Below are 25,579 nucleotides of genomic sequence, written 5' to 3'. Positions count from 1 at the left end.
AGCATAGAAAGATTTTTAATTGTATAATGTATGGTTAATTGTTTGTGCTGAATATCAAGGTTTTATCATGGTTTTGCATGAATACAGTTTAACAATTTCTGTTGTATGCATAGAAAATATCTGCTGATTTAAATTGAGTGCTGTGGTCTGCTATTAACTTGAGAAACTCCAAAGTCTACTTGAGCAGAAATGTAATCAAACACACTTTGATATTTTTTATTAATATTATTGATATTGTTAATATATTTAATACATAGAATTTTTATTTACAATGTGTTTTACAATTTTTTTGTTTCCATTTAATTATTCCTGGTCAATTACCTAATTTATTATTTATATATGTATCAATGGCATTCAGGACACTTATATTTTACAATATATGAGGCAGTTTATTGTTTTTGTAAAGATGCGTTCATACTAATCCTTATTAATCCTAAATTTTAAATACTATCAATCTTAACAAAAAAAGAAAAATCACACAAAAAAAATCAGTTTTAATGTCAATTTCATAATTTTTGTTGATACTTTATGCATAAATGATATATTTAAATGTATAATGAATTATTTTAAAATATATTAAACCAATTGTTGATTTAAATAGTATTGTATAATGTTATATTTAGATAGTATTATGTTCATATTTAAAAAAAAAAAAAGTATAGTATTGCTTATATAAACTACTTTGACTTCTATTAAATGTTTTTTTTTTTTTTTTGTAGTTTACTGTGGTATTGTAAAATACATTATACATTAAATATTTTTCAAATATTTTTTTTGAGTCACTCATTCTTGGTATACTATAAGTTCTGGACAAATATCTAATAAAGCAGAAATGTACACAGACATTAGAAAAAGGAAAACATGTTTATTTTTATGTACACACATGAACTAAAACAAAACAAAATCTTAACAATAAAATAACTTCAACTGATTCTTCAATTATTTTTTCTCTCCTTTCTTGACTTCCTCCATCCACTGTGCCACAGTCTTCCCAGAAACCTTTGCACAAAAGTGGACACCCCTGAACTGGCTGTGGCCAAATTCTTTAGTCTTGGGCTGCCAACACTTTTGGCAAAGGAACTGCTGAGGTAACTTCCTCTTCCTAGCAGCCAAACCTTGAGCTGCAGCTGCTGCGGCTGCCTCTACCAGCTTCTTTCGCCGCCATGCTGTGGTCCTGGGCACCCTCTGCTCATCTGCTCCCACAACAGGTATGAGCATTGCAGGTGCTGCGGTAGCTCTGGTAGATGTATGTGCAGCAGCAGCAGGTACAGACACAGGGGCAGAAGTGGCAGGAGGGACTTGAGGTGCTGGTGTCAAACCCCCTGGAGGAAGCTGGCCTCGAGAACGCGGTGCTGCCTGTCCGGAAGCATCCTGTGGTATTTTAAACTCAAAGGATGAGTGACCATGCTGGATTGCTTCCGGTAGTTTTGGCAGTACCGGTGGGAGCTGTTCAGGGGCAACCAAAGGAGCAGTAAAAGGCTCAATGTCCTGCTGCAATACCTCCCTCTCTTGCTTCTTTATTCGGGTATTGTGCCTAAACACAGAAAATATAAAAATAAGTATATGCGTGTAAAAATAATTATGAATATGAAAACAGATGCAGAAACATTAATAAACAATTAATTACTGAACCTACCACTGAGAGATAGTGAGCTGGTTTAGCTCAAACAGTTTTAATTTGGTTTGAGCCATGATTCCGGGGCTGCCCAGGACTATGTCACGGATCATCCTGTAATCCCTAAGGATGGCAGCCCATCGATTTATCCGGACTCCAGCGATGGTCTGACCGGCAGGATAGATTCGGCAGAGAGCCAGGCAGATGGCTTCCACTACACGGCTTGTGCTGGGCCACTGAGCTGGTCCACCTTCACCAAGGAAGCATCTGCAAAGTGAAAAAGGAGGAAAGTACAGTTAATCAGACTATTTGACAGATAGCGGTCAAACAAGAGGATAATATTGGTCATGAGACTGTTTATGATTATATCCAAGATACAAAGAACTTTCAAGAGAATCGAATGATAATAACAAACAAAGAAACAAAAAAATAGAAACCAATACCTCTTCAGACTTTCAGTCCCAGGGATCACATTGGTCTTCGAATGGCTGACCTTGAAGCGACCCTTCAGGACTCTGTCACGGTGGCGGGGGGGATAGATGAGAGTGCCCCTGTCATGATCTGACAGGTTGTTCCACAGCACAACAATCTCATCCACCTTACCCTGAGTGACAAACCCCTGAAGGCGCAGGTCAACCAGACTGTCGGCCAGCCTGATGACGTGGTCATAACCACCCTGGCCATCTGGTCCCACACTTTCCATCTGTACATGAAAATAAATTAATAAACTGCTCTGTTATCAATGCCAAATAAACTTAGCAAAATTAAAGGATTTTTTCAGTCAGTCAGCCACTCATTATTACAAAATAATCCCCAAATGAAATATCAACATCATACACAACATAAAATCTCGGTGTACACAGTGTGTTTATGTGTAATCATTTACCTGGCTCTGAGTGCCCGAGGCAGGAGAGGAAGACTCAGCTGCTGATGATGATGATGAGGGCTGATCAGGAGGTTGTAGGGCCACTGTCTGTCCCTGAGGGGGCTGCAGGTCATTGCCCTCGAGTTCCAAAAATTCTGTGGACTCATCAAGGCATAGATCCTCAAACCCCTCATCCCCCTCCAGATCACCCTGCAGGTCTTCATCCCGAATCCCATCTGGAATATCAGGATCTACACCTAAGTCCTCCTCAAAAGCTCTCCTGGTTTGGGAATACAAATATTCCACACCAAGGAGCTCTCCTGTAGAAATACAGAGTGTATCACATGTTTTGATGTTTTGATAACACATGGGTGAAATACAACTAAAGTAGAATGTCTGTGTGAACAATACCTGTGTATTCGCCGGGGCTAGTGTAATCCTGAGCCAGTTTCAGACCCAGAAGCTGCTGGCTCAGTGCATTACAGTACTGCAGCAGCTGGCCACCATAGCAGATCTCCTCCCTGCTGGCACCTTCAACTGCAGCGACCCCACGTGCCTCGTTCCACTGCACCAGTCCTTCCAACAGGTACATTTGGAAATGCAACGCATTTGCACTTGTACCTAAATACAAATTCAGAAATAATCACCATGAAAAAAAATACATCTAGAGTGCAAACACACAAATGAACAACAGACGCTATTTTTGAGTAATGCAAACCTGGCACGAAGCGATTCAGGTGCAGGTGGAACGACTCCAGGGATGTCGAGCCACGTGCACAGCGGTACACGGGTAGAATGACCCCATCCTTGGTCACCTGTCCCGTCTTCCTGTACAGCTGTACACCTGGCGGGTCCTGGATGCACTGCATGTGGCGTTGCTGGGTTCGCCAGATCTCCCGCATCCTCTCCTGGTCAAGGAGCTTGATGCCCATGGTGTCTGTAGCCCCACCAAAGTCTGTAAGCAGCTTCTCAGTGAGCTGCTCAGTCTCCTGGGCCCCTCGAGTGCGGCGGCGGCAATGCTTTGCCAGTTCTTTAGGGGTGGGCTGGCAGCCTGTCAACCGCTTGGCCTCCTTTAGCCTCTCCACATCCGAAGCATCCCATTCAAAGATGCATGCGGTGAGGCGTTTCATGAAGGGGCCATAAAGCGGGTGGCTGTCTGTGGTCACTCCTACTGCAAACCTCCGCATGAAGTGCCACACGTCCAGCCTGACAAGCAGCTGGTCCCACTCACCAAACATTGCTGCCGCCTTTCCTTTCCCAGTGGCAGAGCAGCAGTCACGGTCCACATATAGGACTTGGGGAGGAGCTTCTCCAGCTCTACGGTACCGCTCCACAAGTCCAGAGCACATGGGAAGCAGACCGTCACCCTCTGCCTCAGTGAGGACACACATGAGGACCTGCCCAAACTCATTTCCCACATCTGTGACCCATGCCGCTGTGCCAGCAGCCTCACCAGCCAGTTTCTTAGTGACCTGAAATGGGATGAAAAGAATTAAAGTGGATAGACCTGTCAGTTTACATTGAAAAATGTCTAATTTTGTAACAGAAAAAAGGGTGATGTAGCCTACACCTATCTCTACTAATGGTGATGTTACCTTACCTTCTTAGTGGAATCCATTTTTAGGATGGTTCCATAGATAGAAGTCACCCTGGCCTTTAGTTCCGGCAGCCGTGTCAGTACGTCTTTGGCATAAACTGACAGCAGCCATCCCGGACAAGGCACAGGTACCATCTGAGGCAGCTGGTTAGCGAGACTGCTAGGGTCTGTGGCATGGTCTGGGAATTTCCCAATCACAGAGAGGAAATGGGTTGTCTGGGCAATCCAATGCTCTCTGTGCCTGACGCATAGGCTCCGGTGCACAGAAGTTGCACTGTTCCCCAATGAGCGCCCCCGCATCCACCTCACAATCTCCTTATCACACGACAGCCTGCATGATAAAAATAGATAAATAAAGACAACAGATCAATATCAGATGAGCATGAAAGACATTTTCTCATGTTAAAACTTAAAACAAAACAGTGTGCCAACCTGTAGGTCAACACCGCAGGAAACATTTCCCTGTGGACAGGATCGAGCTGGTTCAGAATATCCTGAGACCAGCCTGCCAGCTTTTTTTTGCAGGACCGGCATTCGAGATATTCTGTAGCCATGAAGTACCAGCCACTGACATCCAAGACCCTCCTGACAGTCTTGTACATCCCACACGCTGTCAGTGGGAAGCCAAGACGGCGACAGTTGGGCTGTGAGCACAGCAGCCGGTATGACCACAAGCGGTAAGGGATCCACAGGAAAAGCCTGGCATGAAAGAAGCTGTCAGGTGATGAAGGAGGCTGTGTATACAGAGGACGGGGCCCAGGAGGATGCCACCAGAGACGCAGGTTTTTGGTCAGCGCCAGCCTCCCAGACTTGTCTCTGGTGAAAAGAGCCTTGCTGACCCACAAATGCTGCTCTTTGGGCAGGGTCTGTCTCCATCCTTCAGGCAGCAACAGCTGAAAGCGGAAGAAAAAGAGAAATCAGGTTGGTTTTTTTCTGCTGCTGATTTTTTACCATTTAACTACTTGAGTATTTAAGTTACTTCTTCTGTGGGCAGAGGACGCTGTTCTGGCACAGCAGCTCTTGTTGCAGAGCGCAGAGGTTCTGGCTGACTGGATGGTCGAGTCACATCAGCTGCGTGGCATAAAAGAAAAAAAGTAAATGAGATACATCGAAGTGACGCCATCAGTGTTATTTACTATTACAAGATTAATACAATTACTACTACTGCTGCTAGATGTTAGTGCTACTATTTAACATTAGTAGTATGTTAAGATTAGTGATTGCAGCTGTAGCCACCCATTTAAAGATTGAAAACTATGAAATGCTAAAAAGATGATGACAAACATAAATGTGCGTTGATAAAAAGACAATTGCTCAAAGGTGAGCAGGGGGCAAAAATCGAGCGGTGTTGGAAGGAAGCCATAAAGTGTTAAAAGGATAGTAAAATTTTACTAAAAGCTGAAAAAGGAGAAAGAAAGCCACTTTGGCCCGCACGACCAGAAGGTCTAGGACACCTCCTACCTTACTGTTTCCAAAACCATCCATCTGAAGGCTGATAATACATAATAACAAAACAGGTTATGTAATGTGCAAAAAAAGGCAAGTGTAAAAAGATGTCATAAAACTTTACTAAAAGCAGAAAAAGGAGAAAGAAAGCCACTTTAGCCCGCGCGACCGGAAGGTGCAGTACACCTCCTACCTTACTGTTTCCAAAACAGTCCAACTGAAGGCTGATAATACATAATAACAAAACAGGTTATGTAATGTACAAAAACGTGGTATTATTGTATTAAACTACAAATGTAATCCCATTAAAGAGAAGGTAATTCTCACCTAGAACATCTACATGTGCCACTGCAGCAAGCAGATCTTCATCAGATGGTTCCTCTGCAGAAGCTGAGCTGGAGGCAGCCACTGTTAATATAAGGATGAATGAACAGTGTTAAATCACATTTATTTATATAGTGCATAACACGATACAGATTGTTTCATACTTTACAGTATGCAAAAATACTGCAGAAGTCATTAAACATGAAACAAATTAAAATTACAATAACTGCTAAGATAATGCAATAATTGAAATATATACCCTACAAAAACAAAACAAAATTAAGTTAGATTCATGCCTGGAGGTGCTGATTCTGAGAGGATCTCAGCGTCTCTTCTCTGAATGTACTTCTGCAGAGTTTCCATCTTTGTTCCCGGTCTGGCTGTCTGCTTCCTCACCCACTTGATGAAACTGAAATGGAGGGACACAGAATTAGCTGAAGCCCCAACACTACACATTCTCTACTGTCTGCATCCTCTGTTAGAGATGTGAACCCATACCCTTTTCTGTCGCGGTCTGTCGCCTCATATATGTCTTTAAAGGACAAAGTGGCATATTTGCCAAACCCAACAACCACCTGATCTTCTTGGGCTGGTGTGCCAGTGCCCTCTCTGACCCGGCGCTCGCTGATTGCAGCCACCATGTCAGGAAACAAGCTTGCATACCACAGCAATGCTTCCTTGTTTCCCATGACAGCAGACTGGGTGGTGTCGCCGCCCTCACGCTCCCGCTGATGCACGGCCAGAACCATGGCTGCGTAACCAACATCATTGGAAAGCAACCATTTAAAGGTTTTACTCCGGTACTGGCCAAACTGCAGGGCGCTTTCACTCAGCACAAGATGGTGACTTGATGTGTCACCTCCCCCTGCCGCCACACGAGCGATGGCCTCCTCCTTCACCCTCGAAGCAGGCCACGAGCGTCCCGGGGACGGATTTTTCCTGTAGGCAGTAGCAAGAGCCGCTGCTTCAGGAGAGGGTTTAAGGGTGAGCACACCGGAGTCCTCCCTGCGGAACTGGACACTGTAATCCATCTTCTACAAGACACAAAAGAAAAAAAATCAAATGACACAGCGCTGTTCAAACACACAAATACACTTGTCAGATTTACAGTAATGCCCAGAAGTGATGTCCAAGGGGACATTTGCACAATATTCGCTTTTATTGACACTACAAGTTTAATTAAACCATCAAAATATATAAGGAATATGTTGGTTAAGGTATTTAATTCATTATTTGGCAAAAAGGGGCTTGGGTTCTATTTCACTATGCCACGACAATATCTGTTAGAACTTAAAATTGGAGTATAAATATAAGTATAAATGCATAACAACATCAGAATTAACTTTATATATACTTATACTTTATATATATATATATATATATATATATATATATATATATATATATATATATATATATATATATATACATATATATATATATATATATATATATATATAATTTATTATTTTTTTGTATATATATATATATATATATATATATATATATATATATATATATATATATATATATATATATATATATATATAGATAGATAGATAGATAGATAGATAGATAGATAGATAGATTTTAGTGAAGACATTGGTTTTTTGGATTTCTTATCTAGTCAAAAAAGGAGCAAAAGATCGAAGGCAGGACAGGTCACACAGACAACTGCAAAGATTTGCTGTCTGTCCCCAACACCCTGCTGTTACCTCACTTTTGCAAAGTATAACTGTACAAAAAGCATGCATATATATATATAAAACCTCCCAGTTCTGCTTTAAGTATATATGAGTTATTCTTTAAGTATGCAGACAACATTATGCAGTTATTTCAAAACAATAATTCGAAGCACATCAAACCTCACGAAGAGATGACCACAGCCCTGCGAAATATTACGATGGTTTTACTACAGTATCTACAGTTCTATACCAACTATGTAATTAAGCACTGTTGAAAACACGTTAAATAACACAATAACCACAAAACTATCACGCTTTACTACGGCATTGATATTTTAAACACGATAGTTTTACTGTCTATGGGTAAAGTCATGTTGTGGTAAAAAAAAAAAAAAAGTAAATGAGTTTACATCACTTGACAGGTAACCTAGAGTACAGACGAACCACACGAAAATGAAACAAACTTAATTACCTCTTACCTTTTCAAATTTAAATGAACGAATGTTTCGAAGTGTAGACAATAATTTTGAATCACTGATCGATCGCATTCATAAAAAGCACTGAATGGTACTGACGTCGCACGCGCATCCAATGCAAGGGTGGTCCCGCCCACAAGCCAATCGGGCTTCTGGAAAATAGTGGAACGTTCGCGAAGGACCAACGGCAGGCTACTCGCCATGACCATATCGGGAAGCTCGAAAGTGGAACAGGGCTCCGACCAATGGCGAGCAAGACGACGCGCCAATCAGGATGCAGGAAAAGTGGAACAGTGGGACAGAAGTGAAACCGAAGATCGGCTCGCACGGAGCGCAAGGATGACACGCAAATCCGTGAAGCGCTCCATCTTTTATTTGATTGCGATATCCGTGCCCCTCTACTCTATCAGCCCTCGGGCGGTTAATAAACATAGAAGTCTCCGCGTGGGAGGCGTTTTGGCGTAAAATCACTCACCATCTCCTCTGTCTTAGAGATGTTCAGTTGCAGCCCCGCTCCGTCACACCATGTGATGAACTCATGAGAAGTACGTGGCCATCGTCAGACTCGGAACTTGAGAGCAGGGAGAGGAGAACCGTGTCAACTGCTTATTTAACAACATGAAATCTAGCCGGAGAACTTCCACGCTCATGTTTAGGATGTAAGAAGAGAATCCCTGACCGTACACTACCTTGTGGAGATCCAAAGAGCATCCGGTAAGACTCCCTTCACCCTGAGCCTTTGCTGTCCAGCCCTTCTTTACTGCCCACTCTCCTTTCTTATAAAAAGGTAGAGGCCACGCCTCCTTCAGCTCCAGTACGCCAGGGACCAAAGGCAAGTGTGCACACCTGCTTCCTCGTGTCCAGAAGATGCTCCTGTACATCACGGTGTAATCGGACACGTTTAGAAACTGACGCGCTACGTTCACCTGTCCCCCAAACTCGGTGAGCGGTTGCATCAATGGAGGGGTGTGCGTCCGGCCTCAGCACCGACGCGCTCCGTGCGGCACGGTATGCGAGGGGGTGAGATGGCTCACTGGGCCCTTACCAGCTCTGAGAGAGCTCGCAGGGACCCGAGGGGTACAGATACCTCGAGCGAGCCAGCTGTTCCGTGCTCGCCACGGCGGCACATATACTAAAATTGGATCGATACAGAGAAGATTAGCATGGCCCCTGCGAAAGGATGACACGCAAATCCGTGAAGCGCTCCATCTTTTATTTGATTGCGATATCCGTGCCCCTCTACTCTATCAGCCCTCGGGCGGTGAATAAACATAGAAGTCTCCGCGTGGGAGGCGTTTTGACGTAAAATCACTCACCATCTCCTCTGTCTTAGAGATGTTCAGTTGCAGCCCCGCTCCGTCACACCATGTGATGAACTCATGAGAAGTACGTGGCCATCGTCAGACTCGGAACTTGAGAGCAGGGAGAGGAGAACCGTGTCAACTGCTTATTTAACAACATGAAATCTAGCCGGAGAACTTCCACGCTCATGTTTAGGATGTAAGAAGAGAATCCCTGACCGTACACTACCTTGTGGAGATCCAAAGAGCATCCGGTAAGACTCCCTTCACCCTGAGCCTTTGCTGTCCAGCCCTTCTTTACTGCCCACTCTCCTTTCTTATAAAAAGGTAGAGGCCACGCCTCCTTCAGCTCCAGTACGCCAGGGACCAAAGGCAAGTGTGCACACCTGCTTCCTCGTGTCCAGAAGATGCTCCTGTACATCACGGTGTAATCGGACACGTTTAGAAACTGACGCGCTACGTTCACCTGTCCCCCAAACTCGGTGAGCGGTTGCATCAATGGAGGGGTGTGCGTCCGGCCTCAGCACCGACGCGCTCCGTGCGGCACGGTATGCGAGGGGGTGAGATGGCTCACTGGGCCCTTACCAGCTCTGAGAGAGCACGCAGGGACCCGAGGGGTACAGATACCTCGAGCGAGCCAGCTGTTCCGTGCTCGCCACGGCGGCACATATACTAAAATTGGATCGATACAGAGAAGATTAGCATGGCCCCTGCGAAAGGATGACACGCAAATCCGTGAAGCGCTCCATCTTTTATTTGATTGCGATATCCGTGCCCCTCTACTCTATCAGCCCTCGGGCGGTGAATAAACATAGAAGTCTCCGCGTGGGAGGCGTTTTGACGTAAAATCACTCACCATCTCCTCTGTCTTAGAGATGTTCAGTTGCAGCCCCGCTCCGTCACACCATGTGATGAACTCATGAGAAGTACGTGGCCATCGTCAGACTCGGAACTTGAGAGCAGGGAGAGGAGAACCGTGTCAACTGCTTATTTAACAACATGAAATCTAGCCGGAGAACTTCCACGCTCATGTTTAGGATGTAAGAAGAGAATCCCTGACCGTACACTACCTTGTGGAGATCCAAAGAGCATCCGGTAAGACTCCCTTCACCCTGAGCCTTTGCTGTCCAGCCCTTCTTTACTGCCCACTCTCCTTTCTTATAAAAAGGTAGAGGCCACGCCTCCTTCAGCTCCAGTACGCCAGGGACCAAAGGCAAGTGTGTACACCTGCTTCCTCGTGTCCAGAAGATGCTCCTGTACATCACGGTGTAATCGGACACGTTTAGAAACTGACGCCCTACGTTCACCTGTCCCCCAAACTCGGTGAGCGGTTGCATCAATGGAGGGGTGTGCGTCCGGCCTCAGCACCGACGCGCTCCGTGCGGCACGGTATGCGAGGGGGTGAGATGGCTCACTGGGCCCTTACCAGCTCTGAGAGAGCTCGCAGGGACCCGAGGGGTACAGATACCTCGAGCGAGCCAGCTGTTCCGTGCTCGCCACGGCGGCACATATACTAAAATTGGATCGATACAGAGAAGATTAGCATGGCCCCTGCGAAAGGATGACACGCAAATCCGTGAAGCGCTCCATCTTTTATTTGATTGCGATATCCGTGCCCCTCTACTCTATCAGCCCTCGGGCGGTGAATAAACATAGAAGTCTCCGCGTGGGAGGCGTTTTGACGTAAAATCACTCACCATCTCCTCTGTCTTAGAGATGTTCAGTTGCAGCCCCGCTCCGTCACACCATGTGATGAACTCATGAGAAGTACGTGGCCATCGTCAGACTCGGAACTTGAGAGCAGGGAGAGGAGAACCGTGTCAACTGCTTATTTAACAACATGAAATCTAGCCGGAGAACTTCCACGCTCATGTTTAGGATGTAAGAAGAGAATCCCTGACCGTACACTACCTTGTGGAGATCCAAAGAGCATCCGGTAAGACTCCCTTCACCCTGAGCCTTTGCTGTCCAGCCCTTCTTTACTGCCCACTCTCCTTTCTTATAAAAAGGTAGAGGCCACGCCTCCTTCAGCTCCAGTACGCCAGGGACCAAAGGCAAGTGTGCACACCTGCTTCCTCGTGTCCAGAAGATGCTCCTGTACATCACGGTGTAATCGGACACGTTTAGAAACTGACGCGCTACGTTCACCTGTCCCCCAAACTCGGTGAGCGGTTGCATCAATGGAGGGGTGTGCGTCCGGTCTCAGCACCGACGCGCTCCGTGCGGCACGGTATGCGAGGGGGTGAGATGGCTCACTGGGCCCTTACCAGCTCTGAGAGAGCTCGCAGGGACCCGAGGGCTACAGATACCTCGAGCGAGCCAGCTGTTCCGTGCTCGCCGCGGCGGCACATATACTAAAATTGGATCGATACAGAGAAGATTAGCATGGCCCCTGCGAAAGGATGACACGCAAATCCGTGAAGCGCTCCATCTTTTATTTGATTGCGATATCCGTGCCCCTCTACTCTATCAGCCCTCGGGCGGTGAATAAGCATAGAAGTCTCCGCGTGGGAGGCGTTTTGGCGTAAAATCACTCACCATCTCCTCTGTCTTAGAGATGTTCAGTTGCAGCCCCGCTCCGTCACACCATGTGATGAACTCATGAGAAGTACGTGGCCATCGTCAGACTCGGAACTTGAGAGCAGGGAGAGGAGAACCGTGTCAACTGCTTATTTAACAACATGAAATCTAGCCGGAGAACTTCCACGCTCATGTTTAGGATGTAAGAAGAGAATCCCTGACCGTACACTACCTTGTGGAGATCCAAAGAGCATCCGGTAAGACTCCCTTCACCCTGAGCCTTTGCTGTCCAGCCCTTCTTTACTGCCCACTCTCCTTTCTTATAAAAAGGTAGAGGCCACGCCTCCTTCAGCTCCAGTACGCCAGGGACCAAAGGCAAGTGTGCACACCTGCTTCCTCGTGTCCAGAAGATGCTCCTGTACATCACGGTGTAATCGGACACGTTTAGAAACTGACGCGCTACGTTCACCTGTCCCCCAAACTCGGTGAGCGGTTGCATCAATGGAGGGGTGTGCGTCCGGCCTCAGCACCGACGCGCTCCGTGCGGCACGGTATGCGAGGGGGTGAGATGGCTCACTGGGCCCTTACCAGCTCTGAGAGAGCTCGCAGGGACCCGAGGGGTACAGATACCTCGAGCGAGCCGACTGTTCCGTGCTCGCCACGGCGGCACATATACTAAAATTGGATCGATACAGAGAAGATTAGCATGGCCCCTGCGAAAAGGAACCCAATGGATCTTCTCTGTGGCCACCCTGTGCTGCCAGGGGCCCCTGAGAGCCTTCCATGACCTCGCACTTCATGGTAGTGACCCCAAACTCTAACAGGGTCACCTGTTGGGTGGTAAGGTGCTCATGCATGCTTAAACTTAAGAAATCATCAATAGTGGAACAATTCAGTGGGGTGGGTCTAGTAAACTGCCTGAGATTTGCATAAGTAGCCATGTGCTTCTGGGGTATGACGTGCTATCAGCGCTGTCATGTATTTTCCAAATATAAAATGTAAAAACATATATAAAAATAATATATATATAAATATATGTAAAATAGTTATAATAGTTATATTATATATACTATTGACATATAAATTATATATAAATATTTTATATATATATATACATATATATATATATATATATATATATATATCTCAAATATTAAAATATTATTTATATTATAATATTGATAGATATAAAAAAAATTTGCATTAAATTGTTCAATTTATGAGGCAGTTTTTTAAATTGCCTCCTAAATCCTAATCCTAAATGTTAGTTTAATCAATCTTTTATCAACAGAAAAGCCACAAAAACTAATAACAATTTCATGAAATAGTTTAAGACCATGGCAATGTGATGACACTTCGGAGCATTTAAATAGAGAAATATAATGGTCTTTCTTTTACTGTTTCCTTAGGTAGTACAGAATACAGAGCCAGTAGTTCGTGTGGGAGGCCAGGAGCCCCTTACTGCCTCCATGCTGGCGTCTGCACCCTTAAAAGAGCAGAAACAACTCCTGGGTAAAGGATGTGCACACATGGTCACTTAAAAGTTAAAGTTGTGGCCAGTTTGAATAATGTTATACAACCTGCTAAAATAACAATACTCTTAAGTAGAGGGTGTAGTGCCGACACTTTACAGTGTCTGTTTAGTGTAAAGCAGCAGATAGTTATCTGGCTTTAGAAAGCTTGGAATATAGCACACAATGTACATCATAACATGAGGAAAACTACCAAACTGTTCGCATCCCATACAGGCGAGCGACTGTATCCACTTATCCAGGTCTTGCATCCTACTCTTGCTGGAAAGATCACAGGCATGTTGCTGGAGATCGACAACTCTGAACTACTGCACATGCTCGAGTCTCCAGAGTCCCTGCACTCCAAGGTTCACCTGCTAAAAACATGTACTTAACAATCAGTCTAAGATCAGATTTTGTTTGATCATTGTGCTTTTCTGCACTGTGTAGATTGAAGAGGCCGTAGCTGTGCTTCAGGCTCATCAAGCCAAGGAACTGTCTGCAAAGTAAGGGGGCTCTGTAAGACAGGTAATCTAATCTACTTGCATTCTTCTCTCTTAATATTTGGTCTAAATCAAGTACAATGCCAATTAATAGTAAATACAATAGTCACACACAAATGTTGACCAACTTCATTTAATTTTTGCAGGCATGCACACTGAAGTACTGTGAGTTGTTCCAGAGAACGGGGAAAAGAAAACCACACTTCAGAGTCATGCTATTTAATGCATGGTTCACACACTGCAAATATCCTTTTGCTCTTCACAATGTTAAGTTTGTTCTGATTTTGTTTATAAAAAAAAAAAAAAAAAAAAAAGTTACATTACAAAAAAAAGGCTAAAAAGTATTTTTTGAAAAAATAATTTCTTTGTGCAATAAAAATGATCCTCTCTTAATGGACATGCAAAAAGTTTTTTGAGTGTCTTCTTATTACAGTGATTATAAGTTTCTGACCGGTACACATTTGCAAAGACTTTACAGAGCTTTTATTAAAATAAGCTTTAAGTTAATAAACATGTATTAAATTGTTCAGTTTCGTAGAACATAAGCACAGCCTGAAATGTACAATCCAGCATAGAAAGATTTTTAATTGTATAATGTATGGTTAATTGTTTGTGCTGAATATCAAGGTTTTATCATGGTTTTGCATGAATACAGTTTAACAATTTCTGTTGTATGCATAGAAAATATCTGCTGATTTAAATTGAGTGCTGTGGTCTGCTATTAACTTGAGATACTCCAAAGTCTACTTGAGCAGAAATGTAATCAAACACACTTTGATATTTTTTATTAATATTATTGATATTAATATATTTAATACATAGAATTTTTATTTACAATGTGTTTTACAATTTTTTTGTTTCCATTTAATTATTCCTGGTCAATTACCTAATTTATTATTTATATATGTATCAATGGCATTCAGGACACTTATATTTTACAATATATGAGGCAGTTTATTGTTTTTGTAAAGATGCTTTCATACTAATCCTTATTAATCCTAAATTTTAAATACTATCAATCTTAACCAAAAAAGAAAAATCACACAAAAAAATCAGTTTTAATGTCAATTTCATAATTTTTGTTGATACTTTATGCATAAATGATATATTTAAATGTATAATGAATTATTTTAAAATATATTAAACCAATTGTTGATTTAAATAGTATTGTATAATGTTATATTTAGATAGTATTATGTTCATATTTAAAAAAAAAAAAAGTATAGTATTGCTTATATAAACTACTTTGACTTCTATTAAATGTTTTTTTTTTTTGTAGTTTACTGTGGTATTGTAAAATACATTATACATTAAATATTTTTCAAATATTTTTTTTGAGTCACTCATTCTTGGTATACTATAAGTTCTGGACAAATATCTAATAAAGCAGAAATGTACACAGACATTAGAAAAGGAAAACATGTTTATTTTTATGTACACACATGAACTAAAACAAAACAAAATCTTAACAATAAAATAACTTCAACTGATTCTTCAATTATTTTTTCTCTCCTTTCTTGACTTCCTCCATCCACTGTGCCACAGTCTTCCCAGAAACCTTTGCACAAAAGTGGACACCCCTGAACTGGCTGTGGCCAAATTCTTTAGTCTTGGGCTGCCAACACTTTTGGCAAAGGAACTGCTGAGGTAACTTCCTCTTCCTAGCAGCCAAACCTTGAGCTGCAGCTGCTGCGGCTGCCTCTACCAGCTTCTTTCGCCGCCATGCTGTGGTCCTGGGCACCCTCTGCTCATCTGCTCCCACAACAGGTATGAGCATTGCAGGTGCTGCGGTAGCTCTGGTAGATGTATGTGCAGCAGCAGCAGGTACAGACACAGGGGCAGAAGTGGCAGGAGGGACTTGAGGTGCTGGTGTCAAACCCCCTGGAGGAAGCTGGCCTCGAGAACGCGGTGCTGCCTGTCCGGAAGCATCCTGTGGTATTTTAAACTCAAAGGATGAGTGACCATGCTGGATTGCTTCCGGTAGTTTTGGCAGTACCGGTGGGAGCTGTTCAGGGGCAACCAAAGGAGCAGTAAAAGGCTCAATGTCCTGCTGCAATACCTCCCTCTCTTGCTTCTTTATTCGGGTATTGTGCCTAAACACAGAAAATATAAAAATAAGTATATGCGTGTAAAAATAATTATGAATATGAAAACAGATGCAGAAACATTAATAAACAATTAATTACTGAACCTACCACTGAGAGATAGTGAGCTGGTTTAGCTCAAACAGTTTTAATTTGGTTTGAGCCATGATTCCGGGGCTGCCCAGGACTATGTCACGGATCATCCTGTAATCCCTAAGGATGGCAGCCCATCGATTTATCCGGACTCCAGCGATGGTCTGACCGGCAGGATAGATTCGGCAGAGAGCCAGGCAGATGGCTTCCACTACACGGCTTGTGCTGGGCCACTGAGCTGGTCCACCTTCACCAAGGAAGCATCTGCAAAGTGAAAAAGGAGGAAAGTACAGTTAATCAGACTATTTGACAGATAGCGGTCAAACAAGAGGATAATATTGGTCATGAGACTGTTTATGATTATATCCAAGATACAAAGAACTTTCAAGAGAATCGAATGATAATAACAAACAAAGAAACAAAAAAATAGAAACCAATACCTCTTCAGACTTTCAGTCCCAGGGATCACATTGGTCTTCGAATGGCTGACCTTGAAGCGACCCTTCAGGACTCTGTCACGGTGGCGGGGGGGATAGATGAGAGTGCCCCTGTCATGATCTGACAGGTTGTTCCACAGCACAACAATCTCATCCACCTTACCCTGAGTGACAAACCCCTGAAGGCGCAGGTCAACCAGACTGTCGGCCAGCCTGATGACGTGGTCATAACCACCCTGGCCATCTGGTCCCACACTTTCCATCTGTACATGAAAATAAATTAATAAACTGCTCTGTTATCAATGCCAAATAAACTTAGCAAAATTAAAGGATTTTTTCAGTCAGTCAGCCACTCATTATTACAAAATAATCCCCAAATGAAATATCAACATCATACACAACATAAAATCTCGGTGTACACAGTGTGTTTATGTGTAATCATTTACCTGGCTCTGAGTGCCCGAGGCAGGAGAGGAAGACTCAGCTGCTGATGATGATGATGAGGGCTGATCAGGAGGTTGTAGGGCCACTGTCTGTCCCTGAGGGGGCTGCAGGTCATTGCCCTCGAGTTCCAAAAATTCTGTGGACTCATCAAGGCATAGATCCTCAAACCCCTCATCCCCCTCCAGATCACCCTGCAGGTCTTCATCCCGAATCCCATCTGGAATATCAGGATCTACACCTAAGTCCTCCTCAAAAGCTCTCCTGGTTTGGGAATACAAATATTCCACACCAAGGAGCTCTCCTGTAGAAATACAGAGTGTATCACATGTTTTGATGTTTTGATAACACATGGGTGAAATACAACTAAAGTAGAATGTCTGTGTGAACAATACCTGTGTATTCGCCGGGGCTAGTGTAATCCTGAGCCAGTTTCAGACCCAGAAGCTGCTGGCTCAGTGCATTACAGTACTGCAGCAGCTGGCCACCATAGCAGATCTCCTCCCTGCTGGCACCTTCAACTGCAGCGACCCCACGTGCCTCGTTCCACTGCACCAGTCCTTCCAACAGGTACATTTGGAAATGCAACGCATTTGCACTTGTACCTAAATACAAATTCAGAAATAATCACCATGAAAAAAAATACATCTAGAGTGCAAACACACAAATGAACAACAGACGCTATTTTTGAGTAATGCAAACCTGGCACGAAGCGATTCAGGTGCAGGTGGAACGACTCCAGGGATGTCGAGCCACGTGCACAGCGGTACACGGGTAGAATGACCCCATCCTTGGTCACCTGTCCCGTCTTCCTGTACAGCTGTACACCTGGCGGGTCCTGGATGCACTGCATGTGGCGTTGCTGGGTTCGCCAGATCTCCCGCATCCTCTCCTGGTCAAGGAGCTTGATGCCCATGGTGTCTGTAGCCCCACCAAAGTCTGTAAGCAGCTTCTCAGTGAGCTGCTCAGTCTCCTGGGCCCCTCGAGTGCGGCGGCGGCAATGCTTTGCCAGTTCTTTAGGGGTGGGCTGGCAGCCTGTCAACCGCTTGGCCTCCTTTAGCCTCTCCACATCCGAAGCATCCCATTCAAAGATGCATGCGGTGAGGCGTTTCATGAAGGGGCCATAAAGCGGGTGGCTGTCTGTGGTCACTCCTACTGCAAACCTCCGCATGAAGTGCCACACATCCAGCCTGACAAGCAGCTGGTCCCACTCACCAAACATTGCTGCCGCCTTTCCTTTCCCAGTGGCAGAGCAGCAGTCACGGTCCACATATAGGACTTGGGGAGGAGCTTCTCCAGCTCTACGGTACCGCTCCACAAGTCCAGAGCACATGGGAAGCAGACCGTCACCCTCTGCCTCAGTGAGGACACACATGAGGACCTGCCCAAACTCATTTCCCACATCTGTGACCCATGCCGCTGTGCCAGCAGCCTCACCAGCCAGTTTCTTAGTGACCTGAAATGGGATGAAAAGAATTAAAGTGGATAGACCTGTCAGTTTACATTGAAAAATGTCTAATTTTGTAACAGAAAAAAGGGTGATGTAGCCTACACCTATCTCTACTAATGGTGATGTTACCTTACCTTCTTAGTGGAATCCATTTTTAGGATGGTTCCATAGATAGAAGTCACCCTGGCCTTTAGTTCCGGCAGCCGTGTCAGTACGTCTTTGGCATAAACTGACAGCAGCCATCCCGGACAAGGCACAGGTACCATCTGAGGCAGCTGGTTAGCGAGACTGCTAGGGTCTGTGGCATGGTCTGGGAATTTCCCAATCACAGAGAGGAAATGGGTTGTCTGGGCAATCCAATGCTCTCTGTGCCTGACGCATAGGCTCCGGTGCACAGAAGTTGCACTGTTCCCCAATGAGCGCCCCCGCATCCACCTCACAATCTCCTTATCACACGACAGCCTGCATGATAAAAATAGATAAATAAAGACAACAGATCAATATCAGATGAGCATGAAAGACATTTTCTCATGTTAAAACTTAAAACAAAACAGTGTGCCAACCTGTAGGTCAACACCGCAGGAAACATTTCCCTGTGGACAGGATCGAGCTGGTTCAGAATATCCTGAGACCAGCCTGCCAGCTTTTTTTTGCAGGACCGGCATTCGAGATATTCTGTAGCCATGAAGTACCAGCCACTGACATCCAAGACCCTCCTGACAGTCTTGTACATCCCACACGCTGTCAGTGGGAAGCCAAGACGGCGACAGTTGGGCTGTGAGCACAGCAGCCGGTATGACCACAAGCGGTAAGGGATCCACAGGAAAAGCCTGGCATGAAAGAAGCTGTCAGGTGATGAAGGAGGCTGTGTATACAGAGGACGGGGCCCAGGAGGATGCCACCAGAGACGCAGGTTTTTGGTCAGCGCCAGCCTCCCAGACTTGTCTCTGGTGAAAAGAGCCTTGCTGACCCACAAATGCTGCTCTTTGGGCAGGGTCTGTCTCCATCCTTCAGGCAGCAACAGCTGAAAGCGGAAGAAAAAGAGAAATCAGGTTGGTTTTTTTCTGCTGCTGATTTTTTACCATTTAACTACTTGAGTATTTAAGTTACTTCTTCTGTGGGCAGAGGACGCTGTTCTGGCACAGCAGCTCTTGTTGCAGAGCGCAGAGGTTCTGGCTGACTGGATGGTCGAGTCACATCAGCTGCGTGGCATAAAAGAAAAAAAGTAAATGAGATACATCGAAGTGACGCCATCAGTGTTATTTACTATTACAAGATTAATACAATTACTACTACTGCTGCTAGATGTTAGTGCTACTATTTAACATTAGTAGTATGTTAAGATTAGTGATTGCAGCTGTAGCCACCCATTTAAAGATTGAAAACTATGAAATGCTAAAAAGATGATGACAAACATAAATGTGCGTTGATAAAAAGACAATTGCTCAAAGGTGAGCAGGGGGCAAAAATCGAGCGGTGTTGGAAGGAAGCCATAAAGTGTTAAAAGGATAGTAAAATTTTACTAAAAGCTGAAAAAGGAGAAAGAAAGCCACTTTGGCCCGCACGACCAGAAGGTCTAGGACACCTCCTACCTTACTGTTTCCAAAACCATCCATCTGAAGGCTGATAATACATAATAACAAAACAGGTTATGTAATGTGCAAAAAAAGGCAAGTGTAAAAAGATGTCATAAAACTTTACTAAAAGCAGAAAAAGGAGAAAGAAAGCCACTTTAGCCCGCGCGACCGGAAGGTGCAGTACACCTCCTACCTTACTGTTTCCAAAACAGTCCAACTGAAGGCTGATAATACATAATAACAAAACAGGTTATGTAATGTACAAAAACGTGGTATTATTGTATTAAACTACAAATGTAATCCCATTAAAGAGAAGGTAATTCTCACCTAGAACATCTACATGTGCCACTGCAGCAAGCAGATCTTCATCAGATGGTTCCTCTGCAGAAGCTGAGCTGGAGGCAGCCACTGTTAATATAAGGATGAATGAACAGTGTTAAATCACATTTATTTATATAGTGCATAACACGATACAGATTGTTTCATACTTTACAGTATGCAAAAATACTGCAGAAGTCATTAAACATGAAACAAATTAAAATTACAATAACTGCTAAGATAATGCAATAATTGAAATATATACCCTACAAAAACAAAACAAAATTAAGTTAGATTCATGCCTGGAGGTGCTGATTCTGACAGCATCTCAGGGTCTCTTCTCTGAATGTACTTCTGCAGAGTTTCCATCTTTGTTCCCGGTCTGGCTGTCTGCTTCCTCACCCACTTGATGAAACTGAAATGCAGGGACACAGAATTAGCTGAAGCCCCAACACTACACATTCTCTACTGTCTGCATCCTCTGTTAGAGATGTGAACCCATACCCTTTTCTGTCGCGGTCTGTCGCCTCATATATGTCTTTAAAGGACAAAGTGGCATATTTGCCAAACCCAACAACCACCTGATCTTCTTGGGCTGGTGTGCCAGTGCCCTCTCTGACCCGGCGCTCGCTGATTGCAGCCACCATGTCAGGAAACAAGCTTGCATACCACAGCAATGCGTCCTTGTTTCCCATGACAGCAGACTGGGTGGTGTCGCCGCCCTCCCGCTCCCGCTGATGCACGGCCAGAACCATGGCTGCGTAACCAACATCATTGGAAAGCAACCATTTAAAGGTTTTACTCCGGTACTGGCCAAACTGCAGGGCGCTTTCACTCAGCACAAGATGGTGACTTGATGTGTCACCTCCCCCTGCCGCCACACGAGCGATGGCCTCCTCCTTCACCCTCGAAGCAGGCCACGAGCGTCCCGGGGACGGATTTTTCCTGTAGGCAGTAGCAAGAGCCGCTGCTTCAGGAGAGGGTTTAAGGGTGAGCACACCGGAGTCCTCCCTGCGGAACTGGACACTGTAATCCATCTTCTACAAGACACAAAAGAAAAAAAATCAAATGACACAGCGCTGTTCAAACACACAAATACACTTGTCAGATTTACAGTAATGCCCAGAAGTGATGTCCAAGGGGACATTTGCACAATATTCGCTTTTATTGACACTACAAGTTTAATTAAACCATCAAAATATATAAGGAATATGTTGGATAAGGTATTTAATTCATTATTTGGCAAAAAGGGGCTTGGGTTCTATTTCACTATGCCACGACAATATCTGTTAGAACTTAAAATTGGAGTATAAATATAAGTATAAATGCATAACAACATCAGAATTAACTTTATATATACTTATACTTTATATATATATATATATATATATATATATATATATATATATATATATATATATATATATATATATATATATAATTTATTATTTTTTTGTATATATATATATATATAGATAGATAGATAGATAGATAGATTTTAGTGAAGACATAGGTTTTTTGGATTTCTTATCTAGTCAAAAAAGGAGCAAAAGATCGAAGGCAGGACAGGTCACACAGAAAACTGCAAAGATTTGCTGTCTGTCCCCAACACCCTGCTGTTACCTCACTTTTGCAAAGTATAACTGTACAAAAAGCATGCATATATATATAAAACCTCCCAGTTCTGCTTTAAGTATATATGAGTTATTCTTTAAGTATGCAGACAACATTATGCAATTATTTCAAAACAATAGTTCGAAGCACATCAAACCTCACGAAGAGATGACCACAGCCCTGCGAAATATTACGATGGTTTTACTACAGTATCTACAGTTCTATACCAACTATGTAATTAAGCATTGTTGAAAACACGTTAAATAACACAATAACCACAAAACTATCACGCTTTACTACGGCATTGATATTTTAAACACGATAGTTTTACTGTCTATGGGTAAAATCATGTTGTGGTAAAAAAAAAAAAAAAGGTAAATGAGTTTACATCACTTGACAGGTAACCTAGAGTACAGACGAACCACACGAAAATGAAACAAACTTAATTACCTCTTACCTTTTCAAATTTAAATGAACGAATGTTTCGAAGTGTAGACAATAATTTTGAATCACTGATCGATCGCATTCATAAAAAGCACTGAATGGTACTGACGTCGCACGCGCATCCAATGCAAGGGTGGTCCCGCCCACAAGCCAATCGGGCTTCTGGAAAATAGTGGAACGTTCGCGAAGGACCAACGGCAGGCTACTCGCCATGACCATATCGGGAAGCTCGAAAGTGGAACAGAGCTCCGACCAATGGCGAGCAAGACGACGCGCCAATCAGGATGCAGGAAAAGTGGAACAGTGGGACAGAAGTGAAACCGAAGATCGGCTCGCACGGAGCGCAAGGATGACACGCAAATCCGTGAAGCGCTCCATCTTTTATTTGATTGCGATATCCGTGCCCCTCTACTCTATCAGCCCTCGGGCGGTGAATAAACATAGAAGTCTCCGCGTGGGAGGCGTTTTGACGTAAAATCACTCACCATCTCCTCTGTCTTAGAGATGTTCAGTTGCAGCCCCGCTCCGTCACACCATGTGATGAACTCATGAGAAGTACGTGGCCATCGTCAGACTCGGAACTTGAGAGCAGGGAGAGGAGAACCGTGTCAACTGCTTATTTAACAACATGAAATCTAGCCGGAGAACTTCCACGCTCATGTTTAGGATGTAAGAAGAGAATCCCTGACCGTACACTACCTTGTGGAGATCCAAAGAGCATCCGGTAAGACTCCCTTCACCCTGAGCCTTTGCTGTCCAGCCCTTCTTCACTGCCCACTCTCCTTTCTTATAAAAAGGTAGAGGCCACGCCTCCTTCAGCTCCAGTACGCCAGGGACCAAAGGCAAGTGTGTACACCTGCTTCCTCGTGTCCAGAAGATGCTCCTGTACATCACGGTGTAATCGGACACGTTTAGAAACTGACGCGCTACGTTCACCTGTCCCCCAAACTCGGTGAGCGGTTGCATCAATGGAGGGGTGTGCGTCCGGCCTCAGCACCGACGCGCTCCATGCGGCACGGTATGCGAGGGGGTGAGACGGCTCACTGGGCCCTTACCAGCTCTGACAGAGCTCGCAGGGACCCGAGGGGTACAGATACCTCGAGCGAGCCAGCTGTTCCGTGCTCGCCACGGCGGCACATATACTAAAATTGGATCGATACAGAGAAGATTAGCATGGCCCCTGCGAAAGGATGACACGCAAATCCGTGAAGCGCTCCATCTTTTATTTGATTGCGATATCCGTGCCCCTCTACTCTATCAGCCCTCGGGCGGTGAATAAACATAGAAGTCTCCGCGTGGGAGGCGTTTTGACGTAAAATCACTCACCATCTCCTCTGTCTTAGAGATGTTCAGTTGCAGCCCCGCTCCGTCACACCATGTGATGAACTCATGAGAAGTACGTGGCCATCGTCAGACTCGGAACTTGAGAGGAGAACCGTGTCAACTGCTTATTTAACAACATGAAATCTAGCCGGAGAACTTCCACGCTTATGTTTAGGATGTAAGAAGAGAATCCCTGACCGTACACTACCTTGTGGAGATCCAAAGAGCATCCGGTAAGACTCCCTTCACCCTGAGCCTTTGCTGTCCAGCCCTTCTTTACTGCCCACTCTCCTTTCTTATAAAAAGGTAGAGGCCACGCCTCCTTCAGCTCCAGTACGCCAGGGACCAAAGGCAAGTGTGTACACCTGCTTCCTCGTGTCCAGAAGATGCTCCTGTACATCACGGTGTAATCGGACACGTTTAGAAACTGACGCGCTACGTTCACCTGTCCCCCAAACTCGGTGAGCGGTTGCATCAATGGAGGGGTGTGCGTCCGGCCTCAGCACCGACGCGCTCCGTGCGGCACGGTATGCGAGGGGGTGAGACGGCTCACTGGGCCCTTACCAGCTCTGAGAGAGCTCGCAGGGACCCGAGGGGTACAGATACCTCGAGCGAGCCAGCTGTTCCGTGCTCGCCACGGCGGCACATATACTAAAATTGGATCGATACAGAGAAGATTAGCATGGCCCCTGCGAAAGGATGACACGCAAATCCGTGAAGCGCTCCATCTTTTATTTGATTGCGATATCCGTGCCCCTCTACTCTATCAGCCCTCGGGCGGTGAATAAACATAGAAGTCTCCGCGTGGGAGGCGTTTTGACGTAAAATCACTCACCATCTCCTCTGTCTTAGAGATGTTCAGTTGCAGCCCCGCTCCGTCACACCATGTGATGAACTCATGAGAAGTACGTGGCCATCGTCAGACTCGGAACTTTAGAGCAGGGAGAGGAGAACCGTGTCAACTGCTTATTTAACAACATGAAATCTAGCCGGAGAACTTCCACGCTCATGTTTAGGATGTAAGAAGAGAATCCCTGACCGTACACTACCTTGTGGAGATCCAAAGAGCATCCGGTAAGGCTCCCTTCACCCTGAGCCTTTGCTGTCCAGCCCTTCTTTACTGCCCACTCTCCTTTCTTATAAAAAGGTAGAGGCCACGCCTCCTTCAGCTCCAGTACGCCAGGGACCAAAGGCAAGTGTGTACACCTGCTTCCTCGTGTCCAGAAGATGCTCCTGTACATCACGGTGTAATCGGACACGTTTAGAAACTGACGCGCTACGTTCACCTGTCCCCCAAACTCGGTGAGCGGTTGCATCAATGGAGGGGTGTGCGTCCGGCCTCAGCACCGACGCGCTCCGTGCGGCACGGTATGCGAGGGGGTGAGACGGCTCACTGGGCCCTTACCAGCTCTGAGAGAGCTCGCAGGGACCCGAGGGGTACAGATACCTCGAGCGAGCCAGCTGTTCCGTGCTCGCCACGGCGGCACATATACTAAAATTGGATCGATACAGAGAAGATTAGCATGGCCCCTGCGAAAAGGAACCTGATGGATCTTCTCTGTAGCCCCCCTGTACCCCCTGGCGCACTTGGGAGCGTTCCATGACCTTGAACTTCATGGTAGTTACCGCAAAACTCCAATGGGACAACCTGCGGAGTTGTAAAGTGCTCATACTGCTAAAAATAATGAAATCACCAAAATTGGAACAATTCAGTAGGCGTGTCTAGTAGGCGGGTCTCCTTGATTCACTGTCTTGCATAATAAGTAGCCATGTGCTGCTGTGGCATGACATATGCATATTAAGTAGCCATGTGCACATATTCTGATTTAAATCAATAATAGTTCAGTAAGGTATCGAATTTGTAATCTATTTAAAATGAATAGTAATACTTTATTTAATATTAAATATATTTATTAAAGAATAGTAATTTAATTATGTAATACTTTATTTAGATA

At 44.6% G+C, this 25,579-nt stretch overlaps 1 protein-coding gene, 6 non-coding genes and 2 pseudogenes across 7 annotated transcripts; 8 read left to right on the top strand and 1 right to left on the bottom strand.

Annotated features, from left to right (window-relative positions):
• Positions 1-939: 939 nt before the first annotated feature.
• Positions 940-20,332, bottom strand: LOC128028874 (uncharacterized). Its single transcript, XM_052616193.1, has 10 exons — positions 20,253-20,332; positions 19,459-20,149; positions 18,912-19,372; positions 18,483-18,810; positions 3,199-3,952; positions 2,892-3,101; positions 2,502-2,800; positions 2,059-2,318; positions 1,637-1,882; positions 940-1,534 (listed from the first exon to the last, which is right to left on the bottom strand). The coding sequence occupies exons 2-10, from the start codon at positions 19,600-19,602 to the stop codon at positions 940-942; spliced, it is 3,297 nt and encodes a 1,098-aa protein (XP_052472153.1). The 5' UTR covers positions 19,603-20,149; positions 20,253-20,332.
• On the top strand, positions 9,117-9,223 carry LOC128029713 (U6 spliceosomal RNA). The gene has a single exon (XR_008187564.1). It is a non-coding gene; the product is annotated as a U6 spliceosomal RNA (small nuclear RNA).
• LOC128029712 (U6 spliceosomal RNA) lies at positions 9,958-10,064 on the top strand. Its single transcript, XR_008187563.1, has one exon. It is a non-coding gene; the product is annotated as a U6 spliceosomal RNA (small nuclear RNA).
• Positions 10,799-10,905, top strand: LOC128029711 (U6 spliceosomal RNA). Its single transcript, XR_008187562.1, has one exon. It is a non-coding gene; the product is annotated as a U6 spliceosomal RNA (small nuclear RNA).
• Positions 11,640-11,746, top strand: LOC128029826 (U6 spliceosomal RNA). Its single transcript, XR_008187672.1, has one exon. It is a non-coding gene; the product is annotated as a U6 spliceosomal RNA (small nuclear RNA).
• LOC128029907 (uncharacterized) lies at positions 12,481-12,554 on the top strand (annotated as a pseudogene).
• Positions 20,333-23,419: 3,087 nt separating the features above from the next.
• LOC128029710 (U6 spliceosomal RNA) lies at positions 23,420-23,526 on the top strand. The gene has a single exon (XR_008187561.1). It is a non-coding gene; the product is annotated as a U6 spliceosomal RNA (small nuclear RNA).
• Positions 23,527-24,251: 725 nt separating this feature from the next.
• On the top strand, positions 24,252-24,358 carry LOC128029707 (U6 spliceosomal RNA). The gene has a single exon (XR_008187559.1). It is a non-coding gene; the product is annotated as a U6 spliceosomal RNA (small nuclear RNA).
• Positions 24,359-25,092: 734 nt separating this feature from the next.
• LOC128029906 (uncharacterized) lies at positions 25,093-25,166 on the top strand (annotated as a pseudogene).
• The last annotated feature ends 413 nt before the right edge of the window (positions 25,167-25,579 follow it).

The sequence above is a fragment of the Carassius gibelio genome, chromosome A15 (assembly GCF_023724105.1).
Source record: "Carassius gibelio isolate Cgi1373 ecotype wild population from Czech Republic chromosome A15, carGib1.2-hapl.c, whole genome shotgun sequence".
Lineage (NCBI taxonomy): Eukaryota > Metazoa > Chordata > Actinopteri > Cypriniformes > Cyprinidae > Carassius > Carassius gibelio.
This window is presented reverse-complemented; position numbering and strand designations above follow the sequence as displayed.